The sequence below is a fragment of the Gekko japonicus genome, unplaced genomic scaffold (genome assembly GCF_001447785.1).
Source record: "Gekko japonicus isolate JY-2015 unplaced genomic scaffold, Gekko_japonicus_V1.1 scaffold1177, whole genome shotgun sequence".
Lineage (NCBI taxonomy): Eukaryota > Metazoa > Chordata > Lepidosauria > Squamata > Gekkonidae > Gekko > Gekko japonicus.
Window position 1 is genome coordinate 312252 of NW_015160874.1, and position 25145 is coordinate 337396.

Consider the following 25145-nt stretch of genomic DNA (forward strand, 5'->3'; position numbering starts at 1 on the left):
TCTTAATTCCGGCTAGTGATTCATCCAGGCCAGCATTTTGCATGATGTACTCTGCATATAAATTAAATAAGCAGGGTGACAATATACATCCTTGCCGTACTCCTTTTCCTATGCTAAACCAATCTGTTGTTCCATATCCGGTTCTAACTGTCGCTTCTTGACCCTTATACAGGTTTCTCAGGAGACATGTGAGGTGGTTTGGTACTCCCAGGGGTCTTGTTGTAGAAAAAGAGCTGCCGGAGCTCATTAGCATAACTCATTAGCATAACTTATTTGCATATGCCACGCCCCCTGACATCACCGGAAGTGACAGAAGGCCACACCCCCTGACATCACCGGAAGTGTGTCAGAAGGCCCGGCTACTTACCCTCCTGCTTCATCCTCATTCCCAAACGGAATGAGGATCGAAGCAGAGGGCGGGGTAAAGAAGGGGGCGGGGCTTCACCACGTGACCGCCCCGCCCCCTAGAGGTTCTCTTCCGGAGCTCCGTACCTGAGAGCTCCCCCCCGACTAGAGCCCTGGGTACTCCCATCTCTTTAAGGACCTGCCACAGTTTGTTGTTATCCACACAGTCAAAGGCTTTAGCGTAGTCAATGAAGCAGAAGTAGATGTTTTTCTGGTACTCCCTTGCTTTCTCCATAATCCAGCAAATGTTGGCAATTTGATCTCTAGTTCTACCTCTTTGAAACTCAGCTTGTACTTCTAGCAGTTCTCTATCCATGTACTGCAGAAGCCAATGTGTGAAATGAGTGCAATTGCTAGTGTGTGAAATGCTAGCATGTGAAATGAGTGCAATTACACAATAGTTTGAACATTCCTTGGCATTGCCCTTCTTTGGGATTGGAATGTAAACTGACCTTTTCCAATCCTGTGGCCACTGTTGTGTTTTCCAAATTTGCTGGCATATTGAGTGCAGCACTTTAGCAGCAGCATCTTTTAGGACTTTGAATAGCTCAGCTGGGATACCATCACCTCCACTAGCTTTGTTGTTAGTAATGCTTTCTAAGGCCCATTTGACTTTGCACTCCAGGATGTCTGGCTCGAGGTCAGCAATCACACCATCGTGGTTGTCAGGGACACTGAGATCCTTCTTGTATAGTTCTTCTTTGTATTCTTGCCATCTCTTCCTAATCTCTTCTGCATCTGTTAGCTTCCTACTGTTTTTGTCCTTTAGCATGGCCTGCTTTGCACGGAATGTTCATTTCTCCAATTTTCTTGAAGAGATCTTTAGTCCGTCCCATTCTATTGTTTTACTCTATTACTTTGCATTGTTCATTCAGGAAAGCCTCCTTATCTCTCCTTGCTGTTCTCTGGAAATCTTCATTCAGTTGTGTAAATCTTTCCTTGTCACTTTTGCCTTTCGCTTTCCTTCTTTTCTCAGCTATTTGTAAAGCCTCATCAGACAGCCACTTTGCTTTCTTGCATTTCTTTTTCTTTGGGATGGTGCTGATTGCTGCCTCCTGTACAATGTCATGAGCCTCCGCCCATAGTTCTTCAGGCACTCTATCATATCTAGTCCCTTAAACCTATTCTTCACCTCCACTGTACATTCATCAGGGATGTTACCTAGGTCAAACCTGAATGGCCTAGTGGTTTTACCAACTTTCTTCATTTTAAGCCTGAATTTTGCAATGATGCATGATCTGAGCCACAGTCAGCTCCAGGTCTTGTTTTTACTGACTGGATAGAGCTTCTCCATCTTTGACTGCAAATTATATAATCAGTCTCATTTCGATGTTTCACATCTGGTGATGTCCATGTGTAGAGTCACCTCTTAGGTTGTTGGGAGAGGATGTTTGCTATGACCAACTTGTTCTCTTGACAAAACTCTGTTAACCTTTGCCCGGCTTCATTTTGTTCTCCAAGGCCAAACTTGTCAGTTATTCTGTTATTTCTTTAGGCCTCTTTTATCTCATCTGTAGAAGCAGAAACCTGAAACAGAAAGAAGATAAAAATGACTTGTGGGGAGAGGAGGGCCAGGAATGCTTATTCTCCACAGTGATGCTAATGACAATGCAATGTTTGTGTCTCTCTGTGTTTCAATTTGCAGCTCATCCAGGTTGTTTTAGAAGACAAAGCTTCTAAAAGTTCCTTCAAGGTGAATCTTCCCATCAGGCAGGAAGTGCTTGAGACTCTGAACGATGGATCAGTTTATCATCGACACTTCTGATCCTCAGCATAACTGCAGCAGTGTTTAAGGAGACTGGGCACATTTAGAGGACTGCTTGACAAGTATCGGCAGGAAATGTACATAGTTGATGTGAACATTGATTTAGCACTGTGTATATACTTTGGAATTAAGTAGTTTGGGATGCAAATGTTTGAATTCCTTTTCAAAAATTTGATATATTTCAGCTGTCCAGCTTGTATACTTGGTGTTTATTTTTCTCTTAAGCGTTCTTATAGTTTGAAATAAGAAGTGGAGACAAAGCAGTAAAGAATTTTGATTGGAGTTATGGGGATGCTTTGTGGTGTTTCTGTGTGTGAATGGTTTAGAGCTGACATTTCCACTTCATCTTCCTTTATAATGATTAAACAGGTATTAACCCAGAGATCATTTAAACTAGTTGAGTCCCATAACCCAACCATTCTATTTTATTTGCTGAAACAGAGGCCACCTTCTATAAAGTTTAAGCAAAAAGGGACAGTAGCCTACAGTTAGACAGCCAGTGTGGGATAGTAGAGTCCCCACTCTGCCATGGAAGCTAGCAAGGTGACCTTGGGTCAGTCACTCTCTCTCAGCCTAACCTACCTCACAGGGTTGTTGTTGTTGTGAGGTTAATATGGAGGAAAGGAAAAGAATGAGGCCATAAGGTTTTTTTGCCTCACTGGGGCGAACAGCAGGGCAAACATCTAAATATGAATATGTGTGGCTGAGGCCAAACTGCTCTTTCTCTTGCCACGGTGTTTCTCCTGGAAGGGGGAAGATGTGACTTCTCAGTGCCCCTCATTCCTCTGGCTAGTGACAGAAGCCAGGGTGCCCTTTGCTTTCCCCACTCCCTAGGCAAGTGGCATAGGAACTGGTGCCTGCCCAGTCTGTGGAATCCTAAGAACGCTTTCCTGGGAGTAAGGTCTATTCAGAAGACTTCAGTAGGATTTTGAGTAGACCTGCTTAGGTTGATGCTGCATATATGATTGCACATGGTGGTGCCACACCATTTGTGCCCATGCAAGAGTTTCTTTTGAAGAGGACGAAGAAGAACAGATTGGATTTATACCCCACCCTTCACTCGGAGTCTCAGGGCAGCTTACAAACTCCTTTCCCTTCCCCCCTCCCCACAACAGACACCCTGTGAGGTAAGTGGGGCTGAGAGAGCTCTTGACAGAAACTGCTCTTTTAAGAACAGTTCTGACAGAGCTATGGCTTGCCCAAGGCATCCAGCAGCTGCAAGTGGAGGAGTCTAGGTTTGCTATAGCTTCCCTCCCAAGAAACTTGTCATATGCTGTCTAGGTTGGCCATGGCTTTCCTCCCAAGGAGCATGTGTCTTTTAATTTCATGGCTGCAGTCACCATCTGCAGTGATCTTGGATCCCAAGAACGTGAAGTCTGTCACTGCTTCCATGACTTCTCCTTCTATTTGCCAAGGAGTGATGGGGCCGGATGCCATGATCTTAGTTTTTTTGATGTTGAGCTTCAAGCCCACTTTTGCGCTCTCCTCTTTTACCTTGAGCAAGAGGCTCTTGAGGTCCTCTTCACTTTCTGCCATTAGAGTGGTATTGTCTGCATATCTGAGGTTGTTGATGTTTTTCCCAGCAATCTTAATTCTGGCTTGTGATTCATCCAGGCTGGCATTTCGCATGATGTACTCTGCATATAAATTAAATACCTCACATGCATTGTTTCTATAATTGTTCTGTAAGGAAAGGGCAGCATTATCCCCATATCTTACAGAAAACAGACAGATACATAAGGACTGTCCTTTATGCAGTGACGGCCCCAGGTTTTTTCGCCCACTAGGCGAGGATACATTCTGCCCCCCCCCCTATACGGGGCGGGGATCAGAGCTGCAGAAGGTGGGCCGAGGGGGCGAGCTGCAAATGCATGTGGGGGGATCGCTCAAGGGGAGGGGGGGCCTGTGCCAGGCTACAAAAGGAGCTCCAAAGAGACCGCGGGGGCGGCAGAGGGAAAGCGGCACTTTCCTGTTGTCCCGGGCTGTTCCCAGCGCCTGTCCCACCCACCCCCGCCGCCTCTTTCTGTCTGGGGGGCTACAAAGAGGGAAGTCTCTTGCCAGGGACGGAGCAAGAAGCCGGCAAGGGAGGCTTCCTGTGTGGGGCAAGGAGGGGACAAGGCCGGCCAGAATGGCACCCTCCTCAAGCCGTCGCCCAAGGCGACAGTCTAAAATTTAACAATAACGGGTCGGCCCTGCCTTTATGTATAATTCCATATGGGTAGTTGTGTGGGTTTGCCAGCCTCCAGGTGGTGGATGGTGTTCTCCTGGGATTACAACTGATCTCCAGGTGACAGATCAGTCTACCTGGAGAAAAGGGCTGCTTTGGAAGGTGGACTGTATGACATGATACCCCACTGAAGTCCCTCCGCCTCCCCAAACCCTGCTGTCTTCAGGCTCCACCCCCCCAAACCTCCAGGTATGTCCCAACTCAGAGCTAGCAACCCCTAGTAGTTGTGTGAGTCTTTGAATCCGTTCTGCCCTAACAAAGTTTATTCCAGCACGATCTCTTGTAAATCAGAGCTCACTTCCATCAGGTCTACACGCCAATGCATTTGACCAAGTGAGCTCTGAGCCACAAGAGCTTGTGCTGGGATAGAGTTTGTTAACCTTTAAGGTGCCGCGGGACTCCTCTCCGTCCCCTTCCCCTATATTGTTCGTTGGGCGTGTGGATCTCAGCGGTGTGCAGGCGTGTGCCACTTGTCGCCACAGGAGGGCGCCGCTCTCTCAGCAAACCTTCAGGATTGTTTGCGTTCGGTCGCCCGACTCAGTGTGGACCGTCGCATCGGAGGCTTCGCTCCAAAATGCCCGGGCTCGGCTGTCAAGCGCAGATGGTGAGGAGAACGGCGGGCTGCGTCGCCTGGCTTCCCGGGGCCCTTTGGTGCAGTTTGCTCCTGGCCCCGGCGTGGGGCTACGTGATCGTGAATTCGGTGTCCTGGTCGGTCACCAATGAGGTGGAAGAAGAGATGGACAGTTCCTCCAACGAGGAGGTCCTCCCGGCGCTTCTGGAAGACACCACGAACATCTGGAAGCAAAGCTACCCGGCCTCGGTTTACAAAGAAGAGGAGGAACTGAGGTCCAGGCCGGGCCCGGGGAAGTCGAAGCAGCTCTCTTCCCCTTCCCGGATGTTTTCCTACCGGAGAGAGAGCGCCAAGGAAGCGGACAGCCTAGCGCCTCAAGAGCAAGCGGCCAGGACTGCCCGCTTCCTCGTCCATTACAACAACTGGGGCTTCTTGGCGACCAGATCTACCCAAGAAAAGGTAGCGTGAGCAGCAGCAGCAGCAGCAGCATCTCTGCCAGAAACATGCTGGTCGCGTTTCCCCCCTTCTTTTAAATGTATATGGCCTTGCTTTGTCCAAAAACGTATAGCATTTACAGATTTATTTCCTCTGCAGGCTACAGCTTTGCTCTTCGTAAAAGCCAAAGGTGTGGGAAATAATATAGTAGTGAATTATTCATCCTGTTTGGGCAAGCTGTTATCTTTCTCCAAAGCAGCGTTTGGCCATGGCTGTAGAAGGTTATTCTAGATAAATCAACCAATTACTGAGCCTCTGTTATCAAAGTGTGTAAATGATGCAGCTGAATTAATATTATTCTCTGGAGAAACAGGATGACGGTTGTATCCCTCCGATAGCTTTTATAGTTTGGCTCCCTTGCCAAGTGGTTTTAAAGAACAGTTTACATGTTACAGATTTGCCTAAGGAAGTTTGGTTTCATGTCTCTAAAGCCACTACAGTTGTTAGGGATCTATCTCTTTGTAGTGCTCAAGGTACTGTATGCTTCTTCTTTTTTTAATGAAAGGCAGGGGGAGTCAGAAATTGAAATCAAATCACTGAAAGATGTAGGAGTAGCCTGCTGTTAACACTGACACCCACCTGATTTGATTGAGTTGGTATTTTAGTTTGTTTCATCACCAGAATGTCACAGATTTTTCCAGCCACTGAAAATAGAAGTGACATTTCCTGTAATATGGCAAATTTCATTTTGGTTGCTGTAAATAAGAAACAAGTTTTTTATGAAACACGTCAGACTGATGCTTATTTATCAAATTCGGCAGTAAAAGAGGTGAAACTTTGGGAATGTTTGCCCCATAGTACTGTAATCTGTGACTTCCAGTGCCCCAGTCAAACATTCCTGTACTAGAGAGGCATTCTCAAGACATGAGGAAGAGCATTCCAGGTAGGTAGCAAACAACTACTGACAGCCAAATATGATTGGAGACAAAAGCAGTTCTAAAAGACAAATTCTCTAGTGTTGATGACATGGTACTCTAGTTTCTCATATCCAAGTTCTTCTATAAATCCTCACTCCAATTTTTGACATGGAGGAGTAAACGTAAGCCAGTACAGGCCAGTTCAGAGTACTGATGAAAAACCAGCCAAACTGGTACCATCTTCTCCTTTGAGGCCATGGAGAGAGAAGTACTGGTAAGAAATATAAATTACTTTCATCCCTGGTTAGAGGCATGATACATGTGAATTTCATAAGGTTCTTAACTATCCTTCTGAATAGGGTAGGCTTTAAGATAGCCAAATCCAATCAGAGAGTTTCTTGAGTGACTAAGAAATATATATAAAAACTCTTCATGAGTTTAAATGTGATGACTATCCCAGAGGCAAGTAACGTCAATGTAAGGGTTCCATATTGAGTACTGATAACTTGGAATGTCTGCATATCTTAGCCCCCTACATTTATTTCAACAGCCTTGGCACAGTAGCGTGGTAGATATCGTCATCAATATGGTGTTTAGTATTTGTGAGTTCCATTGATTACAGTGGCAATTCCTACAGAGTGCAGGAGTTAAATGCTGCAGTTCTGTGAACCAGCTAAACTAAGGGGGGAAAGCGAGGAGTGGACCTCAAACAGGTAACAGAAAAGTATTAGTTGAATTGAGCTTAGCATTTTCCAGGGCAATATACATATAAATGTACTGCCAATAATAACTGCTCCTAGCTAAGCTTCAACAGTGCCGTCCGAAAAGGAGTGACACCCTTTTAAGGCCATTGATATTAATGAGCCTAGAAGGGTATAGCACTGTTTTGGACGGTACTGTTAACCCTTAACTGGGGACTGTACATTGATGCTTTAATTGGTAACAATATTTGAATATGTACAAATATTACAACGAACTATAATATATGATTATGTCATTTCCAGTGCACACCAGAAGTGACATTGCTGCATGGCCAGCAACACAGGCCTAGGCCTAGTTTTCCTGCTGGTAGGTCCCCCCCACCTCTCACCAGTTGCTGGGGGTCTCTGGCAACCCTGGTCAAAGCTCCCTTTGTGGAATGTATGAGTAGTTCATGTTTTGAAAAGGTTTAAAGAGCTCTAGCAAAACACTGCAAAAAGCAACCACTCTTTTGCACCTGTCAGATCCAAAGAGTTACTAGTTGATAACAGAAGTCATTAATAAAATATCCCCTGCTGTACAGTAGAAGTCTGTAATTCCACCTCAGGTTTCTAATAACACAACTGAACCAGGAAAACTCATTGTCTGTGTTTTTGCAAGATCCTTTGATAAAAATGCTACCTGATGGATTATCAGCAGTTCGCTGTCTGTAATTACAATATGTAGGCCAAGTTCTAAAGAATTGCACAAGTTCCTAACACCCACTGGAGCTTTGTTTTTTTCAGAACAGTAGCTCCCCTAACTAACTATCATGGGGTTGGGCCATAGCCCAGTGGTAGAGCATTTGCTTTGCATACAATATCTAATATCTCCAATGGAAAGGATCAGGTAGTAGGTTACGTGTTAGTAGTTCATTGTAAATAGCCAGAGGCTGTTACAGTTAGTAGCTGATATGATAGTTCCCTATCTCACACCCTGAGGTTGGATCCAGACGAAGGATTTCTGCCCATGGAGAGTGGTTCCCCACCTCTCATAGCAGCCCAAATGTCCACTAAAATTCTGTTCCTGGGGTTCCCCTCACGGCCAAGGAAAGAATTTCAGGGGGCATTTTGTGATGCTGTGGGAAGGGGAGTAGGAAAATGGTGCTTTGTAGGCAGAAATCCTTCCATCCGTGGGAGAAGTCTGGTCTGGATCCAAGCCTGCTGCTAGTCAGAGCAGAGAAACTGACCTTGACAGTCCAGCGGGCTGCTTCACGTGTTCCGTTTTTGAAACTGAGGAAAGTTTCCAAACAATTTGATTTGTTCCAATGGGATTCTGTTGATCAAAGAATAATGTTATATTTTCCTCTGGGCATGCTGAAGTAGCTTTTTGGATCATAATACAAAAATATGATTTGTCATCACATTATCAAGTTGTTGATTAATGTATTCACTGTGAATTGCAGAGTTATTGTTTTAATGGACAATTTAAGAGTGTTTTTTTTTTAATCAAAGGTATGCTGTTCATAGGATCATAGAGTTGGAAGGGACCTCTAAGGTCGTCTAGTCCAACAACCTACACAATGCAGGAAATTCACATATACCTCCCCACCCCACTCCAGCTATTAAATCTGCAGCTGATTTTTACTGCTTTTTACTGCTTTTACGGCTTTGCAAATTTCCCAGTTTGTTTGAGTTCAGTTTGTGGTTTTTACTGCTTGTGTAGCACTTGCTGTAAATGGACAACATTTCATCTTCTTAGCTTACATAGAAGACAATCACAATATGTAAGAAAAGGCTACTGATTTTTTTTCTTAAATATACTTTGTTACAGCCTGAAAAAAAAAAGAAAATGGATTTTTGTTTACACTTATGCTGTAAATTGCTGCCATGCATCTATTTAGGAAACCGTGTATTTTTTTGTCAAAGTTCTGATGGTTTGCGTGGTTTTTTTTTCAGATGCAAGGAGCCCCATTTGGGAATTGTTTATCTGTCAGTGACGGCCCTACTGACAATAGCACTGGAATCCCTTTCTTTTATGTGACCCCAAAGGACAGCACTGTAGCAGATCTGATGAGAAACTCCGTTGCTTCACTGACACTGCTAGAGGCAGAAGGGGATTTCTGCAGGTACCATCAATACAACAACATTCATTTTGGGTTACATATGCAAGGGTTCCCCCCCCCCAAGTCCATTTCCTTTCCACATGCTGCTGTTCCTGTTTTGCTGTAGGACCATAGCTTGGATCCTAAGCCTTGTTTCCCCTTGCACTGGAGCCTTTTCCATGGCAAAGTGGCCTCCACTATGGAGCACATTCCTCCAGCACTAGCGTTCCATTCATGCACGACCAGCACCTTCCAGTGCCTATGGTGGCTTTACATGTAACATGTTATGTTTGCATGCCATAGTTCTAAACTCACACGGTCGGTCACTGTGGATGACTTTTGACACAGCATTGCACAGAACAGAATCCAGATTCCATTCCCACGCCCATGGGCAATGGGCGATTAATGTTTTTAAACATGACTACCGGTTTGGAGGGTCTGCAGTTTGGTGTAGTGGAGCCAGTTTGGTGTAGTGGTTAAGTGCGCGGACTTTAATCTGGGAGAACCGGGTTTGATTCCCCACTCCTCCATTTGCACCTGGCTGGATGACCTTGGCCAAGCCGTAGTTCTGATAAGAGCTGTTCTTGAAAAAGAGCAGTTTCTGTCGAGAGCTCTCTCAGCCCCACCTACCTCCCAGGGTGTCTGTTGTGGGGAGGGGGAGGGAAAGGAGTTTGTAAGCCACTCTGAGACTCCTGTGGGTAGTGAAGGGCATGGTATAAATCCAATCTCTTCATCTTCTTCATATCCTGGCATGTAACAATCAACGATCTGCCCTCTAGGGCCGTGATATAAAATGCTTCAGATGAGGAAAGTAACTTTTGAATATGAGCAAAAATATCAAGGCCATTGTCACCCAAACAGGCTACGGTACAGTGCACTACACTATACTGCATTGTTAGTATCGTATGGCATTGTATGTAATATAGCCAGGAGATCCTAAGATTGTCTGGCAGCCAGACGTTCCAGCTCTTTAGCTTTATGCACCACTAGGTGGCGAGCTAGACTTGTTTTACTAAGGCAAGAGACGTTTCAGAGGTGGTTTGCCATTGCCTGCCTCTGTGTCACGCCCCTGGTATTCCTTGGAGGTCGCCCCTCCAACAACCTGCCAAGGACGACCCTTCTTAGCTTCTGCGATCTGATGAGGTCAGGCTAGCCTGAGCTATCCAGGTCAGGGTATGGGTGGAGGGAGCGGTGGCGCAGGTGGTTAAACGCCTGCTAGTAACATCTACGGACAGCTGTTACAGCTGTTCGAAACCCGCCACAGCCAGAGTGAGCACCTGGCCCTAGTCCCAGCTCCTGCTAACCCAGCGGTTCGAAAGCGACAATTAACATCAATGCGCGAGTAGATAAATGGGTACCTACCTTAGATGGTAGGGGGCACCCTCCCCCATTGAGGGGGTTGTTGGAGCATCGGAGAGCAGTGAACGGTGAACGGCAAGCGGCAAAAGATGGCAACCAGGCACAACATCTACGGTGGAACAGACATTGCCAGAAGGCGGAGCCAGGAAGACGTGGGGAGCGTGGAAGGCGCAGGCGCGGCGGAGCCTGGAGGACTGAGCCGAAGCCGCGCTGGAGCGTGCTGTGCAACGGAAGGGCCCTGCTGATCCGCCACCGAAAGTCCACTGGAAGGGGAGGAACCGGAAGCCAAGACGCCGAACCGACAAGCCGACCCGGGAAGAAAAGATCTACCAGTCCCTCCACTGGGTGCCAGTAGGGTTGTCCCCACCCCCAGTATCTGTGTGGCCATAGGTAGGGATAACTGATTAACTGTAAGCCACTCAGAGACCCCTTGGGGGGTTCGAGCGGGGTAGTAAGTTGAAAGATAAAATAAATAAATAAATAAACTAGACAAGGGCGTTCAGCTAGATGCAGGGATCACATTGTTTTGGGGGGGGAGCTATTGATATTTTAACTCAAAGCTTTGACATAGGAAAGTGAGAGAGAGCTTCTTTATGTCAGAAGCAGCAGCAAGGAGGTCAGCAGCACCCTGCAGCATAAAGCCAAAGAGTAAGAGGAGCTTTTCAGATTACGAATTCTCCTTTCCACTGAGATTTCCTTTGACGTACCACGCAGATTAGTAATGCTAATACAAGCTTACTAGCTCATTCCTCGAGGGGGTGGGATTAGAAGCCAGAGACGGTACACAAGAGATATATAACTTGTTCTTTTCGAAACGTAAAAGGAAAGTGATGTGACTTCCGAATCATGATCTTGATGACAAGCATCGGCCTTCTGTACTATTTTGGAGGGGGATAGAAAATCTAGTGAATGGTGAACATAATCAGTCTGCCACCTTCGAAAACTGTAGGGGAATATTAGGGGTCCAGGGGCCTCTTCCAGGGATCCCCGGCCCCATTAGGGTTCTTTTCTGTGGGTGGGCGGAGTCTGACTAGGGAACTCAGGCCTCCAGAGGGAGAGAGAACACAGAGAGAACAGTTGCCGTAAACTAAAAGAATGTATTAACTCTAAAAGCATATACAAGTAAAACTCGATAGCATATATTCAATATCAATACCCAATAGTATATAGAAAACCCCCCAATACCTGATATAATGTACACTTCAGAGAGAACAAGGAATTCCTGGACTGTGGTCCAAGACCTCACTCAAACCTAGATGGGGTGTTGGCCAAACAGCCCCAAACAAAGCCCAAAGACTCCCTTTTAAACTTCTTTCAGCCAATAGGAATCAAGGGAGGAGTTAATTAAAATGTACCAAACTTGTCAAATACCAGCCCATGCTAAACTGATAAGATTAACTTTTGCTAGTTTGAACTTTCGCTTAGATATATTTTATTAGCTGCAATGTCAAAAAGACCTAGACAGATATGTTAACGTTTTGAAGGCCATGAAATGTGAATTCAGGCAAAGGTACATCTACAGGGCAAGGCTTTAGTTTTTATGTCTAGGCTGCCAGCAAAAGAGCAAAGGCTTATGGGACTTCAGAACCAAGAAACCAAAGTCAGTTATAGCAAAACCTACATAGCATAGAGGAACAGAAAGGCCCAGGTTCATGTTACCCCAAATTCTGCAACAAAAACCCTAGAACAATGCTCGCTATTGGTTGTTTGCACATGTTATCTTATTTGGAGTGGTCACTGCTTTGTAGTGAGGCTGAACCAAGATGGCACTAAACAGGAGCAAAAGGAGTGGTAGAGTGGTTTATCATGAGCCCACAGTCAATTGCTCATTCCACTATCAAATGTTATAGGCCAGAGTATGGACTCTCCTCATCATCAGACAGAGAGAGAGGAGACTCAGACATGGAAGGTGATGAAGCCCTGCTACCACCACAAAAGGAGGCAGTTGAGATACCTCCAGGAAGCCCCTTTGATGTTCAGGAGGAACACAAGGAATCTAACTCAGACTTGGACCCTGACCCCCACCCCACTCCATCCCAAAAGCCCACTGTAGCCTGTGAGGTCTCTCACCAACTAACTCGCCAAGCCTCACAAAGCCGTGAACCATCCCAACTGAACTTAGTGATGAAGTTTCACTTTCATTTTAGTAAGTCTCTAAACCCAGGGGTGTCAAACGTATGGCCCGTGGGCTGGAACTGGCCCACCCAGTTTTTAATCCAGCCTTCAACTTGAGAGAGCCACTGCCATTCTAAGTAGACCTGGGGGGGGGGGGGGGGGAGAAGGGGGGGAAGAAGCTTGCAATGCCCAGCCATTTCATGTTTTCTTCTGGGCTCTAGGCTCAGAGTATTGACCCATGAGAGCATGCCGGGGAAAGGGTTTGCTCCCCACTCCAGGCAGCATGGGGGCATCAGCCCAGTGCTGCACTGCTGGCTCTCCAGTCTGCCTGTGTGGGTTTTCCTGTGCAGCTGGGGCCTTGCGGTGACGGCACACGCAACTTGATGCTTACCCAGAAACTGGTAAGATATCTTTAATTGTGTTGGTCTGTGTCCCTTATAGTTTATATATCACTGCTACCTGGCATTACATTTTAAGACTCACATGGCCTGGCCCGACAATGTCCCACTGATGCCAGTTCCGGCCCTCATAACAAATGAGTTTGACACCCCTGCTCTAACCCATTTCAAAGAAAAATATGCCTTTGCCCTTTTATCTCCACAACAAAAGACTCTAGAGACTTACTTTTTTTAAAAAAAAGAAAGAAAATAAAAATGGCACTTTACAGAGCCTGACAGGCAAATTGTTATAATTTTATAATAACATGTCAATGTTATAATATGCCAATCTTTTTTTAAAAGCCCCTCAGTGCTGCAAGGAGGGAGAGGGATGGCTGCAGGGAAAATACTGGGAGAACTGCCATGTTGAAACCCTGTTGCATCTGTGCTGTATTTATTTATTTGTTTACTGTCTGATTTATACCCCGCCCCTCCCCATAGCGGCAAGAAGGAAACCAAAGAATCCCATCCCTGTGTGGTAAACGCCTACAGTTCCCAGGATTATTTGGAAGAAGCCATGACTGTTAAAAGTTTCAAAGCAGTTTATGTCTCAGCATGCACGCCTGCAAAGAGTGGCAGGAAGCATGGCATTTGTGTGCTCCGTACGGCTGATCCTTCCAAAAGGCAGAAAAACACAGCAGCTCTTTAGGGAGCCCACCTTTCAGGAATGGCCCTGCCACTGTGGGCTGAAGTAAAAGTAACTATAGGAAGTTATTGAACAAAGCTTGAGTCCAGTGGTACCTTTATGACCTGCAAAGTTTTATTCTCGGTATAAGCTTTTGTGTGCACGCCCACTTCTTCAGATAAGTTATTGTTAACTTAAAGTTTTTGTTATAAGTAGGTAAACCACCTGAAGTTAAAAATAACATTTTATCTAATTTACATGTTTCTGAAATTGTATTAAAAGTTCAGAGACTTTAAATGCGCATAGACAGTCAGGCTAAGAGACAGAGTTACAGAAGTGAGTTATGAGGCAAACCTGGTAGCTTCCCTCAACCACAGTTTTCCCAGGTGGGAAGAAAGTAGCAGAGTTTTCTGTCAAGTGATGATACTGGATTGGCCCCACAATGTCACCTGACTCACTGGATTCTGGGAGAATGCGTGAGTGTACCTAGATCAAACTACCTCACAGGCCCTTCTCCCGTGGCATCCATAGGGGCAAAGAGAGTAAGTAGGGTTGCCAGCTCTGGGTTGGCAAATACCTGGAGATTTTGTGGGTGGAGGGTAGGTTTGGGAAGGGGAGAGACCTTAACAGGGTATAATGCCATAGACTCTGCCCTCCAAAATGGCCATTTTCTCCAGGGGAACCGATCTCTGTCGCCTCGAGATCACTTGTAATCCCAGGAGATCTTAGGGTTGCCAAGTCCCCCTGGGGGGCAGGGAAACCCCCGCCCGAAAGGCCCCCGCCAGTGTGGATCAGGCCCCCCAGGGGGACCCCACCCCCAAAATGTGCAACGTGCCCGGCGTGAACACATCACCCAGAGGTGAAATAATCACATAATCATGTTGGGCACGTTGCGGGGGACACTCTATCATCTGAGGGAAAACTCCTTTAAGAACTAGCAGCAGTAGAGTCCTTTGTCCCAGCAAAGGCTGAGGGTGAATTGAGGCCTTCAATACGCCTGCAAGGTGGTGAAGAGGCAAGCCCCGCCCCTCCACGTCAGGCTGCTAGTTCTTAAAGGTGCCATGCCTGATTACTGCATTGTAATGTTATAACAGTCCATCCATTAGGTTTTACTTTCCTTTTTTTTAGTAGTTAGTATCTAATCCAACATTATAATGCTATCACAATGTGCCAATTGACGGTTTTTTAAAGTCCTCTGGTGGTAGAGAGGAAATGGCTTCCATGGAGGATCAGGGCAAGGGAAAACTGCACCAATTTTGGGGGGGATGGTGATAGGAAAGATCTGGACTTCTCCTATCCACCTGGGTGCTACCTTGGCTTTGCTTGCTGCAGTCTTGCCCAAAACATCACAACAAAGCAGGCTGCGGAAAGATGGTGGAAAAGATGGGGGAAACTCAGGAGGTTCATGAAAGGAACTCAATGCTGTATTGAAGCAGGGGGGAAAGCCCACTTTCCCAGAAGCGTTCAAGCAGGGTCAAAACCCACGCATAAGTGGCAATAGTTGTAAAAAGTTGCTTGGAATTCTTTTTTGGAAATCCCTAGTCTCTGCATAGAATTACAATTCCCAAAGTTCTCTGGTTGAAAGACATAAAAATTAAATGAATTTATTTATTTATTGTATTTCACTTATACCCTGCCCTCCCCACAAACGGGCTCAGGGCGGCTTACATAGGCACAGCTGTTGAAACGACTTTAAATTTGTCATGAGCACACACAGTCTATGTAGTTCACACATGCAAAAGAACAAGTTGGTAAAATACTGCAGTGGTAGAATGGACTGCACCAGTTTAGACTGCAGGTGGGGGATTCTATCTAGCCACATAGCAAACAACAACAAACAAGTGCAGCAAGAAGGAATGCTCCACCTCTTTGCTTGGGGTGCTGGAGTTCTATTTGCAGTGATTTTTTTAATATAGAGGAGCTTTCTAAAATGGGATCCTCTCCACCTGCAGCCTAATTCACTGGCACATGTGAACCAGGCCTTACTGGAGAAGAAGAGATTCACAGAATACTTAACTGGTGTACTCCCATACTGAAGTAAATTCTTCTACATGATAAGCGATCTTGAATTGCTCACTGGCAGCTATGACTGATCCAATAGACCCCAGATAATACGTTCAATGAAACTCCAATAGGCAACTGTGGATTTGATATTGCGTTATCCTTGTGGAGGTACATGCTTTAATAAGCAGGTTGCCAGTCTCTTGTTCTGAGTCATTCTAGGGAGCTCATGGGAGTGAAAGAGGAAAAGAATGTAGTAGGTGGAAAAGATGAAGGTTTGTCAGCATGAGCTCCTCCTAGAATTGCACCATGGAATATGTGGGTTTGTTTTTTGCAACGTAGTCTGTACATGTTTTAAAGTGTGTGTGTGTTTAACACATATACATAATATTTGTATATTCTAAATCAATGTTTACAGTTGTGGAGAGGTTCTGGTATACACTGCTTTCTGGCCCTGGCCCACACCTGGTGGAATGAGCTCCCGTATGAGATCAGGGCCCTGCGGGATCTAATACAGTTCCGCAGGGCCTGCAAGGCGGAACTCTTCCACCAGGCTTTTGGTTGAAGGGCCAGACGTCCCCCCTCCCCTGGCCAATCTCCCATCAGTGGCCTGGATCCAAATAGACATCTGGGTACCCAATGTTGTATCTTCATTGATCTGACATCGTTAACTGATGTCTGATCTAATTTATTTCACTTGGTATTTTATTATTCTATACTGTTTTAAATTGTTATTTTAAAGTTGTTTTTAATTGAATTCTATTGTATTGAGATTGATGTAACTCGCCCTGAGCCTGCTTGTGGGGAGGGTGGGATATAAATTCAATAAAATAAAACAAAAATAAACAAGAAGGCTCTCTTCTCTAATGCTGGCATCAACTAGGGCCTCCTTGGAGTCTCCCCTTCTGCTATAGTAGGAAGAAGTTTGAGAGCTGGAGTCCTTGTTGCTCTGAATCCAGAGGGAGTGTAGCAAAGGACCACCAACCAGTGCTTATGTTGCTCCCAGTGCTCGTTTCATAGAAAAGGCCCAGCAAGAACTCATTAACATAATAGGCCACACCAAACAGCAGAAACTCATTAGCATATTAGGCCACACCCCAACACCAGTTCATTAGCATATTAGGCCACACCCCATGTCTTCCCTTGACTAGCCCAGGTGCCCCACGGCTGCGGGATGCCTGGCAAGCCGGCCCTTAAATGCCTTCCCGATCCTTCCAGGGGGGCCCTGGCCCGCCCGTTTCAGAGTCGCTGGGGGGGTCGCTCTCCAGGCCTTCCCTCTGTAGCCACACACACAGAGATTTTAGCTGTAGTGGGCATGACCAACACTGAAGCCAGCCGGAACTCCGTTCCTGTGCATGCCTGCCCAAAAATAGCCCTGGTTGCTCCTACGGCCAGCAGATGACGATCATGCCAGCGTGACTGCGCTAAGTGCTGCTCCACGTCAAAGCTGCTGCATGATGGAGAATCTACTTGGGGGTCATTGTTCATGGGAGCATTGCCTATTCCCCATGTCTTTTCCAGGTGTGATCCAAGAACTCACAGGTAGAACTCAGTTCCCAAGCAACACACAGCCCAGTTCAGTTTGGGACTGCGGCATACACAGAGGAAGCGTCTTTCGCCATCCTCTACCGCACCATTTTCCTGACTCGGCACAGCCCTGGGAAGGGGGATCTCTTTGTCCTGTTTTAGAAGCTGTTTTAGGCCAGGAACTGATTTCTTAGTGGGGAACTTGTAACTGATGTCTTACTGAGAGTCCTTGGGGCAGACTCAGGGAAGACATTAATCACTAATAATCATCATGTGGCATTGTGTGTCGTATGGCCAGGAGTTCCTAAGATTGTCTAGCAGCCTGAAGTACTAGCTCTTTTAGCATTATGCACCACTAGGTGGTGAGCTAGACTTATTTTGGGGGCTGAGAGAGCTCTGAGAGAGCTGTGACTGACTCAAGGTCACCCAGCTGGTTTCATGTGGAGGAGTGCGGAATCGAACCCAGTTCTCCAGGTTAGAGTCTGTCTCTCTTAACCACTACACTATGCTGGCTCTCCTGTGGAAAAGGTAAGTGTAGTTCATTTGGCCGCAACCGTCCAGTGTCCATGCCAGATCTACTTGTCAGACACCTAGGGAAAACTTTTGTGACGTTTGATGAATCTTCTTGTTTCTATGCTGCTGTTTTTGCTTGCCCCATTCTGTAGTTATTCAGCAGTTGTCATCCACTTTAGGGGCCACATGATGGAAACAAGAGATCAACATTTAAAAATGCAAAAATAAAAATCAACCAGCTCTCCCTGTATAGTGAAGTAGTCTTTTCTGGCAGGAAACTATAACTGGGTGACGCTTTGTTAAGTTTATCCTAAACATGTTCTTTGGTATGCAAAATGCCCTTATTTCCCTCAGCTTTTGTATAATTGAAGGTATTTGCTCAATGGCCTTTGATTGCTACACCAATTCACTGGAATTTGTGTCACACCCAATTTGCTGGGGGCAGGTCCAGAAAGCAATAGCTTTGCAGGCCAGACCTAGCCAGAGAAAGAAGCTTGAGTTTTACATCTAATTATCATACGAAGAAACAGTATTTGAAGTCGAATGCCATTGCATTTGGGGAACTACTGCTATTTCTTCATACGTTTCCTTCCTCTATCGCCATCTCCTCATCTATACCTACTAGTTAAGTGGTCTTCAGCCAATGGGTCAGGACTAGAGAGGTGGGATCTAGGGTTCCCCCAGAATTACAGCTCATCTCCATACTACAGGGATCAGATGAAGGTGACTCATGAAAACTCATATTCTACCATAAATTTTGTTAGTCTTTAAGTCTCTTGCTCTTTTCTGCTGCTGCAGACAGACTAACATGGCTACCCATCTTGATGCAACTTCAGAGTATGTGTTTTAAAGTGCAGTTCTAAAAGAGCTGCATCTTTCTAAGATTTGCACTGCAAACTGTGAATGGGGGCTCTACATAGGGCTGCCAAATCGGGCCGGGGGGTGGGGAAACCCCCGCTCTGGAGGCCTGATTTCCGCCATGGCGGAATCGGGCCCCGGGGAACCCCCCCCCCGCATGCACGTCACAGGGAAGTGACGTCATGACGCCGGGCATGCTGGGGGTGGGGCCACAGCCATTTAAGGGGGAAACATAGAGTTTCCCCCTCAAATGGCTGTGGCCCCGCCCCAGCGTGCCCGGCGTCATGACGTCACTTCCCTGTGACGTGCATGCAGTGTGCGTGCGCACACACCAGGAGCCAGACTGGAGTCCCCCACCACATCGGTACCATTTTGCAACCCTAGCTCTACAAGCTGAATAAAGTGCTATATTCCCTATGAAACAATCTCCTTCAGCCACAGGGCTTTTTTCCTGGGGGAATGCACCGGAACGGAATTCCAGAACCCCTTTGACAAAATTCCTTTTAAAATGTTTAAGTTCATGAGTTTTCAGTATACAAATTGAAAACTTCATTTCCTTCGAGAGTTCCAGCACCTCTTCTCCCCCCCCCCCAAAGCCCCAATCAGCAAGATCCCTATATATGTCTTTGGAAATAAATTCAGCAAAGGTTCTGGTTTCTCTCTGCACTTTCTCTTTTTTCCTCCATGTTGTTTCCAGGATAACTAATTGCTTCCTGTTTTCTTGGGGCTTGCTGGTTTTCTTATTAATAAGAGTTTGGTTAGCAGCTCTTGGTGGGTGGGTGGGGGCTCAAGTACTTATTTTTATTTTGTAACAAGCAAAGGTCACCACTCATTTTTATTGTGTTGTCATTAGGAACACTATTGCAAAATGACAGTTGTTTAAAATTAGAGGCAAGGGAAAGATTAGGCTTATTGCTAAATAAGAGTTAGACAAGCTCTCACAGAGACCTTTCTATAATTTCAAAACTGCTGCCTGGGGCTGCTAATTAGTTTTTAAAACACCTCAGAAGATCCTAGTTATTGTTCGTTTGTGTCTCGTAGTGACTATCTGTAGTTCTTAAAGGAAATGTTCTGATGCAGAAATCAGCAGTAACATAACATTTGTGTTTGCTTGCAGGAAAACTGTTGTTGATCCTGATGATCCACGGTGTGCCAGGCTCATTTTGACGGGACAGATGGTTACAGTACCTCTGGAAGAAATAGAATTTGCCAAGCAAGCATTGTTTTCCAGGTCTGTATGAATCTGTTCTAAGGGGGTGGGGTGGGGTTAAAAACAAGCTGTTATAATTGAGAATGGAAGGAATACACTTATACCAAATCAGAAAATTAGTTAATTTAGTTCAGCGTTGCCAGCTCTAATAGGAGACAGCTCTTTGGGGACTCAAGCAGGAAAAGGCGGACATAATATCTGAGATCCTTTTGACTCAAGCTGCCAGGGACTAGACCCAGGACTTCTGTACACAAACCTCACTAGATTGCAGTGTTTAGGGCTGTGATCACACACTAAATAATCCACTTTCAAACCACTTTCCAACTGGATTTTGCCAGTTCACACAAAAAAAATCCAGTTGGCAAGTGCACTGAAAGTAGATTGAAAATGGATTGTTTAGCATGCATGACCACAGGCTAAGTGTTGTCATTTGTCCTTGTGTCACCTGTTGGGTAGAGATATGCTTGGAAGAGCAGCATAGGGTTGGGGGTGGTGCCATAATCCATAGGTTGTGAGGTGCTGGGAGATACAGTGGTGGGAGAACAGCATACCAGGTAAGGGGAAGAGACAGCAGGCTTTTTGCAGGCTGTTGCCCTTTCTGGTTCTTCCTCCAGTCAGGTTGATGCTGGTGACCGTATCAGTGTCTTCCTGGGCTATCGTATCTTGCTTTTTAAATGCTAAGTCAATTAGAGACAAAATGGCAGCCATTCAGGGTTTAATTCTGGATGAGAGGACTGACCTGGCATGTGTCACTGTGCTCTGGTTGGAGGAGGGGAGAGAAGTTAAAACCTTTACCAACTATGTCCTCCAGGGTACTCAGTGATTCGTCACCGCAGGCCTGACGGATGGGGAAGTGGTGTTGCTGTGGTCTGTTGAGAAGCTATCCACCAGGTTAGAGGCCCCATCCAGGACTCTGCCAGTTTTGAGAGTGTATTTCAAGTGTTGGGAGCGTGAGACTGGATTGGGATCTTGTTGATGTAGCACCCTACCCTCCTGCCCAACAGTCTCTGTGCCTGAGCTGGTGGAATTGATCTGGAAGGTAGAATTGAAGACTCCTAGGATGGCTGTGTTGAGGGACTTCAACATGCATGCTGAGGCTACCTTGTTGGGAGTGGCTCAGGATTTCATGGTCTCCATGACAACCATGGGCCTGTCTCAGGAAATAACAGGCCCCACACGCTGTGCAGGTCACACTCTTGATCTGGTGTTCTGCTCTGGGCAGGAAGAAGATGATCTGAATGTGGGAGATTGAACATGGTCCCCTTGTCATGAACAGATCACTACTTGCTGAAGTTTAGACTAACAGGGATACCAGGAATGCAGGAATAGGGGATCAATTATAAGATCACCCGCCCCTGTAGTCTAATGCATCCAACTGGTTTTCAGATGGCCTTATGGGATTTTCCTGCTATATGGTCAGAGCTTCTATCAATGCCCCCTGGAATGAGGAAATGACCTGAGCAATTGACACGATTGATCCTAAATGCCCTCTGTCTGGTCTAAGAACTCTGGCAGCCCCTTGGCAGCTAGGGTGACAGTGGGGAGAGACTGACAAGGCACAGGCTGGAGCTCATTTTAAAGCATACCTCATGGCAGTGTTGGTAGCAAAGAAATAATATTTGTTGTCTGCCTTTGCATTGGTACCGTGTAGACATGTGGAACTGTTCCGAGTGGTCAAGGGCCTATTGGGTTCTGGCCTTCAGGAGGAAGTGGTCTCCGCTGTATCCTGCTGTGAACATTTTGTTCAATACTTTCCAGATAAAATCTCTCACATCCACTTATGTTTGGACTCTGCTTTAGCGGAGACAGGATCAAATGTTCCCAGGGTGCTAGTTTATCCAGTTACGTGCGATACCTTTCAGCTTGTGCAGTCTGAAGATGCAGACAGGATTCTTGGAAGTTTGACACCTACCACCTGTTTGTACAACACTTGCCCTTCCTGGCTCCTTAAAACTGCTGAGGGAGGCTGGTAAACTGAGCCTGGGAGACAGTAAATAAGAGAGGAGGTGGTTGTTCCTGCCTTGAAGCAGGAACTCTGAAACCAGAAAATATTAATAACCATTGTCCATTCTCAGTGTATCATTCTGGAGCAAGGTGACTGAACAAGTGGTGGGCAACTTCGGGAACTCCTGAATGAAGCACATTTTTTGGATCCAATCCAGTCTGGTTTCAGTTTCATCATGGGACTGAAAAGGCCTTGGTGCGTCCCTGGTGGATGACCTGTATTGGGAGATGGACGGGGGAGTGCAAACCTGTTAATTTTCCTGGATGTCTTAGTGGCCTTTGATACCATTGATCACGGTATCCTTCTGGACCAACTTTTTGTTGGCAGAGTTTAAACATGCAGAGGAAAGGAGAACCAACTGTTTAAAGAAAATAACTTGGTTTATTAAAGAAGAAATAAACTCTGATAGAACAGAGGAGAGGGATGGAGGCTTGACTAACTGCTGTGAGAGACAGGAACAAAGGGGGAGGGCTCCGTTGGAGCATGAAGTCTCCAAAGAGCCAATCGGAAGACAGGAAGGACATAATTTGGAAATTACGGGAAGTCCATAATCTAGCTAACTAGCAGTCCTTCAGCTGTCCCCTATAGGCTGTTCTTCTGATCTTCTTCAAGTTGGTGCACTATAGACCTTGTGTATTCCAACACTTTTGGGGTTGGGACTGGGAGCCACTATTCTGAGGTGCTTTCAGTCCTACTTTGCAGCTAGGTTTCAGAATGTGGTGCTGGGGGGGATACTGTTCCACCTCTAGTCCTCTGGCAGGTTCCCATGAGATTCCATCTTGTCCCCCATGCTTTTCGACATCTATGCAAAGCTGCTGGAAGCAGTCATCCAGAGTTTAGGGCTGAGCTGCCACCAATATGCAGACGACACTCATCCCTAACTCAGGCTTTCAGTAGATCCCAGGGAGCTGTGGAAACTGGAAACAGGTGGCTGGTGGCAGCAGGGCATGGATGAGGGCTAACAAACTGAAACTTAATCCCAACGAAACGGAGGTGCTACTGGGGGGGGGAAGGTTTGACGTAGGAACTGGAATATCTCCTGTTCTGGATGGGGTTGCACTCCCCCTAAAGGAGCAAGTTTGTAGCTTGGGGATGTTGCTGGACCCGCTCCCTGTTTGATAAACAAGTGGAGAGCCAGCTGTGGCCCTTCCTGCACGGGAAAGATCTTGTCACTGTAGTGCATGCCCTGGCAACATCTGGATTAGTTTACTGCAATGCACTGCATGCAGGGCTGCCCTTGAAGGCTGTCCAGAAGCTACAGTCGGCACAGAATGCAGCAGCCAAAATGTTAACTGGAGTCGATCATAGGAACTATATCATTCCAATTTTGTTCCATCTACACTGGCTCCCAATTTGCTACTGGTCTATTCAAGGTGCTGGTATTGAGCTTTAAAGCCCTATATGGTTTGGGGCCAGCATACCTTAAGGACCGCCTTTCTCCCTATGGTCCTGCCAGTTCACTCCAGCCTTCTTTGGAGGTCCTGCTTCGGTTGTTCCCGCCATGTGAGGCCTGACAGGTGGGAAAGAACCCAAGAAAGGGCCTTCTTGGTCTTGGTGCCAAAACATTGCAGCCCTTCTCCCAAGAGATTTGTCTGTCTGTCTGTCTCTCTATGGTGGTCGTTTGCCAGTGGGTGAAGACTTTTTTGTTTTATTTGGTGTACTCTCAATAAATGTTATTGGCCCTCCTCCCTGTCATGTGTTTTTGTATTTTATACATTTTTATTGCATTATTTAAATATTTTATATATACTTTATTTTGAATACTTGTTTTAATATCTTAAATGTTTTAATTCTGAAATATTTTAATGTTTTGTTCTTCTTTGCATTGGGGACCTTATATTGGCAGAAAAGCAGCATAGAGAGATGTTTTAAATAAAATAATTAAAAGAATAGTCCACTTCACTATGGGGATATAAGGGCATTGTCTCTCCCTCACCACAGAATTTCTCTGGAATAGTCTGCTCATAAGAGTTAATCGTAAATTGAAAAGTTGTTGTTTAGCCAATAAAAGTATTCTAAAATCCCTCTAGTCAATGACTGAAATGGGTAGGATTTAACCATGCTTTTAAAATGGCAGGTAGCACACACAGGTTACCTAAAGACAGAATTCCTTCTTTTCCCTTACTTCCGAGTGGTACCACAGACTAAGCCTAACCCTAACCCTTCAATATGTCTACCATAAATAAAACAGTCCAAAGCCTGAATATTTGGAGTATGTCGGTACCAAACTTTCTATGCTGAAGTCTTATTTTACAAGGGCTGATCTGACTTAAATGTCATTTTCTTGGCCCGGCCCTGTGTGCCATAAAATGTAATGCTGGGTACCAGAGATATAAACTTTATAAAGGACACAGGCAAACCCAATTAACAAATTATTTTTTTTACTCAAAATACAAACAAAAACAATTGATTCCTAGAAGTGAAAGCAATTGATTTACTGGGGAGCACACAAAAGCCCCAATAAATGTATTAATCATATGCAAGACTAGGTTTTTTTCCAAGGGATACCATAAAAAGGGAAGTACCTCATATTTCCATATATACCAGTTGCTTGTGGGCCAGATAAGAGCCCTGGATGGGCCGGTTCTGGCCCCCATGCATTACGTTTGACACCCCTGCTTTACATTATTTCTTTTCATTCTTGTACTGACTAGGATAGTTTTAGGGGGGTTTCTCCCCTTCTTTTCTTTTCAATCAGAACTAAAAATATGGACAAGCAGTTGCACACATATTCAGTCTTAAGATGTGTTTTTATAAGTGGCGGGGTCATTTGTTTTCCAGTGGTTGCCACATCTATTGGAGAATAATCCGCAGTCATCAGAGAACATTACTTAAAACGACATGTCGCTGCACGTCCTCAAACTATGAGCTGGAAGAAATTTTGTAGACTGACATTATTGTAAATCTGCCTGGTTATCTTGTCTCTGTTCTTCCAGGCACCCTGTCATGAGAAAATGGCCTCGCAATTATGAATGGTTCTTTATGAAAATGAACATAGATCACATCTGGCTTCAGAACTGGTATGGAGGAATTAGTGCCGTTGTACCAGAAGAATATTTCAAAGCAGTTCAAAGTAAAGCTTGATTGAACTTCCAAATACAAACATTCAGTGTTTTCACAGTCACTTTGGAAACAAACTATTTTATATAAAACGTCACCAGGTGTTTGTTCAACAAGATGTTGTTTGGGATTTGTTTTTGCACAGTATTCAAAACGGCTCCATCTTTTTTTGATTGGAACAGGATAGTTTTAATTGAATATGAACTCCTTGCCATTTAAGGCTGGAAAAGGAGTGTACTAAACATGTCTTTAGGTGTTTTGACTCTTTTGGATTTTTATACTCATGTATCCCACATGATATCACAATATAAGCTAATTACAATTTCTAAAATT

The 25145-nt window shown here is 45.4% G+C and overlaps 1 protein-coding gene across 1 annotated transcript; it reads left to right on the forward strand.

Moving 5' to 3' along the window:
- Positions 1-4966: 4966 nt before the first annotated feature.
- CREG2 (cellular repressor of E1A stimulated genes 2) lies at positions 4967-25145 on the forward strand. The gene is made up of 4 exons (XM_015422730.1): positions 4967-5427; positions 8957-9126; positions 19655-19768; positions 24689-25145. The coding sequence occupies exons 1-4, from the start codon at positions 4972-4974 to the stop codon at positions 24834-24836; spliced, it is 888 nt and encodes a 295-aa protein (XP_015278216.1). The 5' UTR covers positions 4967-4971; the 3' UTR covers positions 24837-25145.

Excerpts from the sequence above, each read along its gene's own strand:
- CREG2 (XM_015422730.1), top strand. The coding sequence starts at position 4,972 with ATGCCCGGGCTCGGCTGTCAAGCGCAGATGGTGAGGAGAACGGCGGGC. Across the intron at positions 5,428-8,956 it reads CCAGATCTACCCAAGAAAAG|ATGCAAGGAGCCCCATTTGG; the intron begins GTAGCGTGAGCA and ends TTTTTTTTTCAG. Across the intron at positions 9,127-19,654 it reads GCAGAAGGGGATTTCTGCAG|GAAAACTGTTGTTGATCCTG; the intron begins GTACCATCAATA and ends GTTTGCTTGCAG.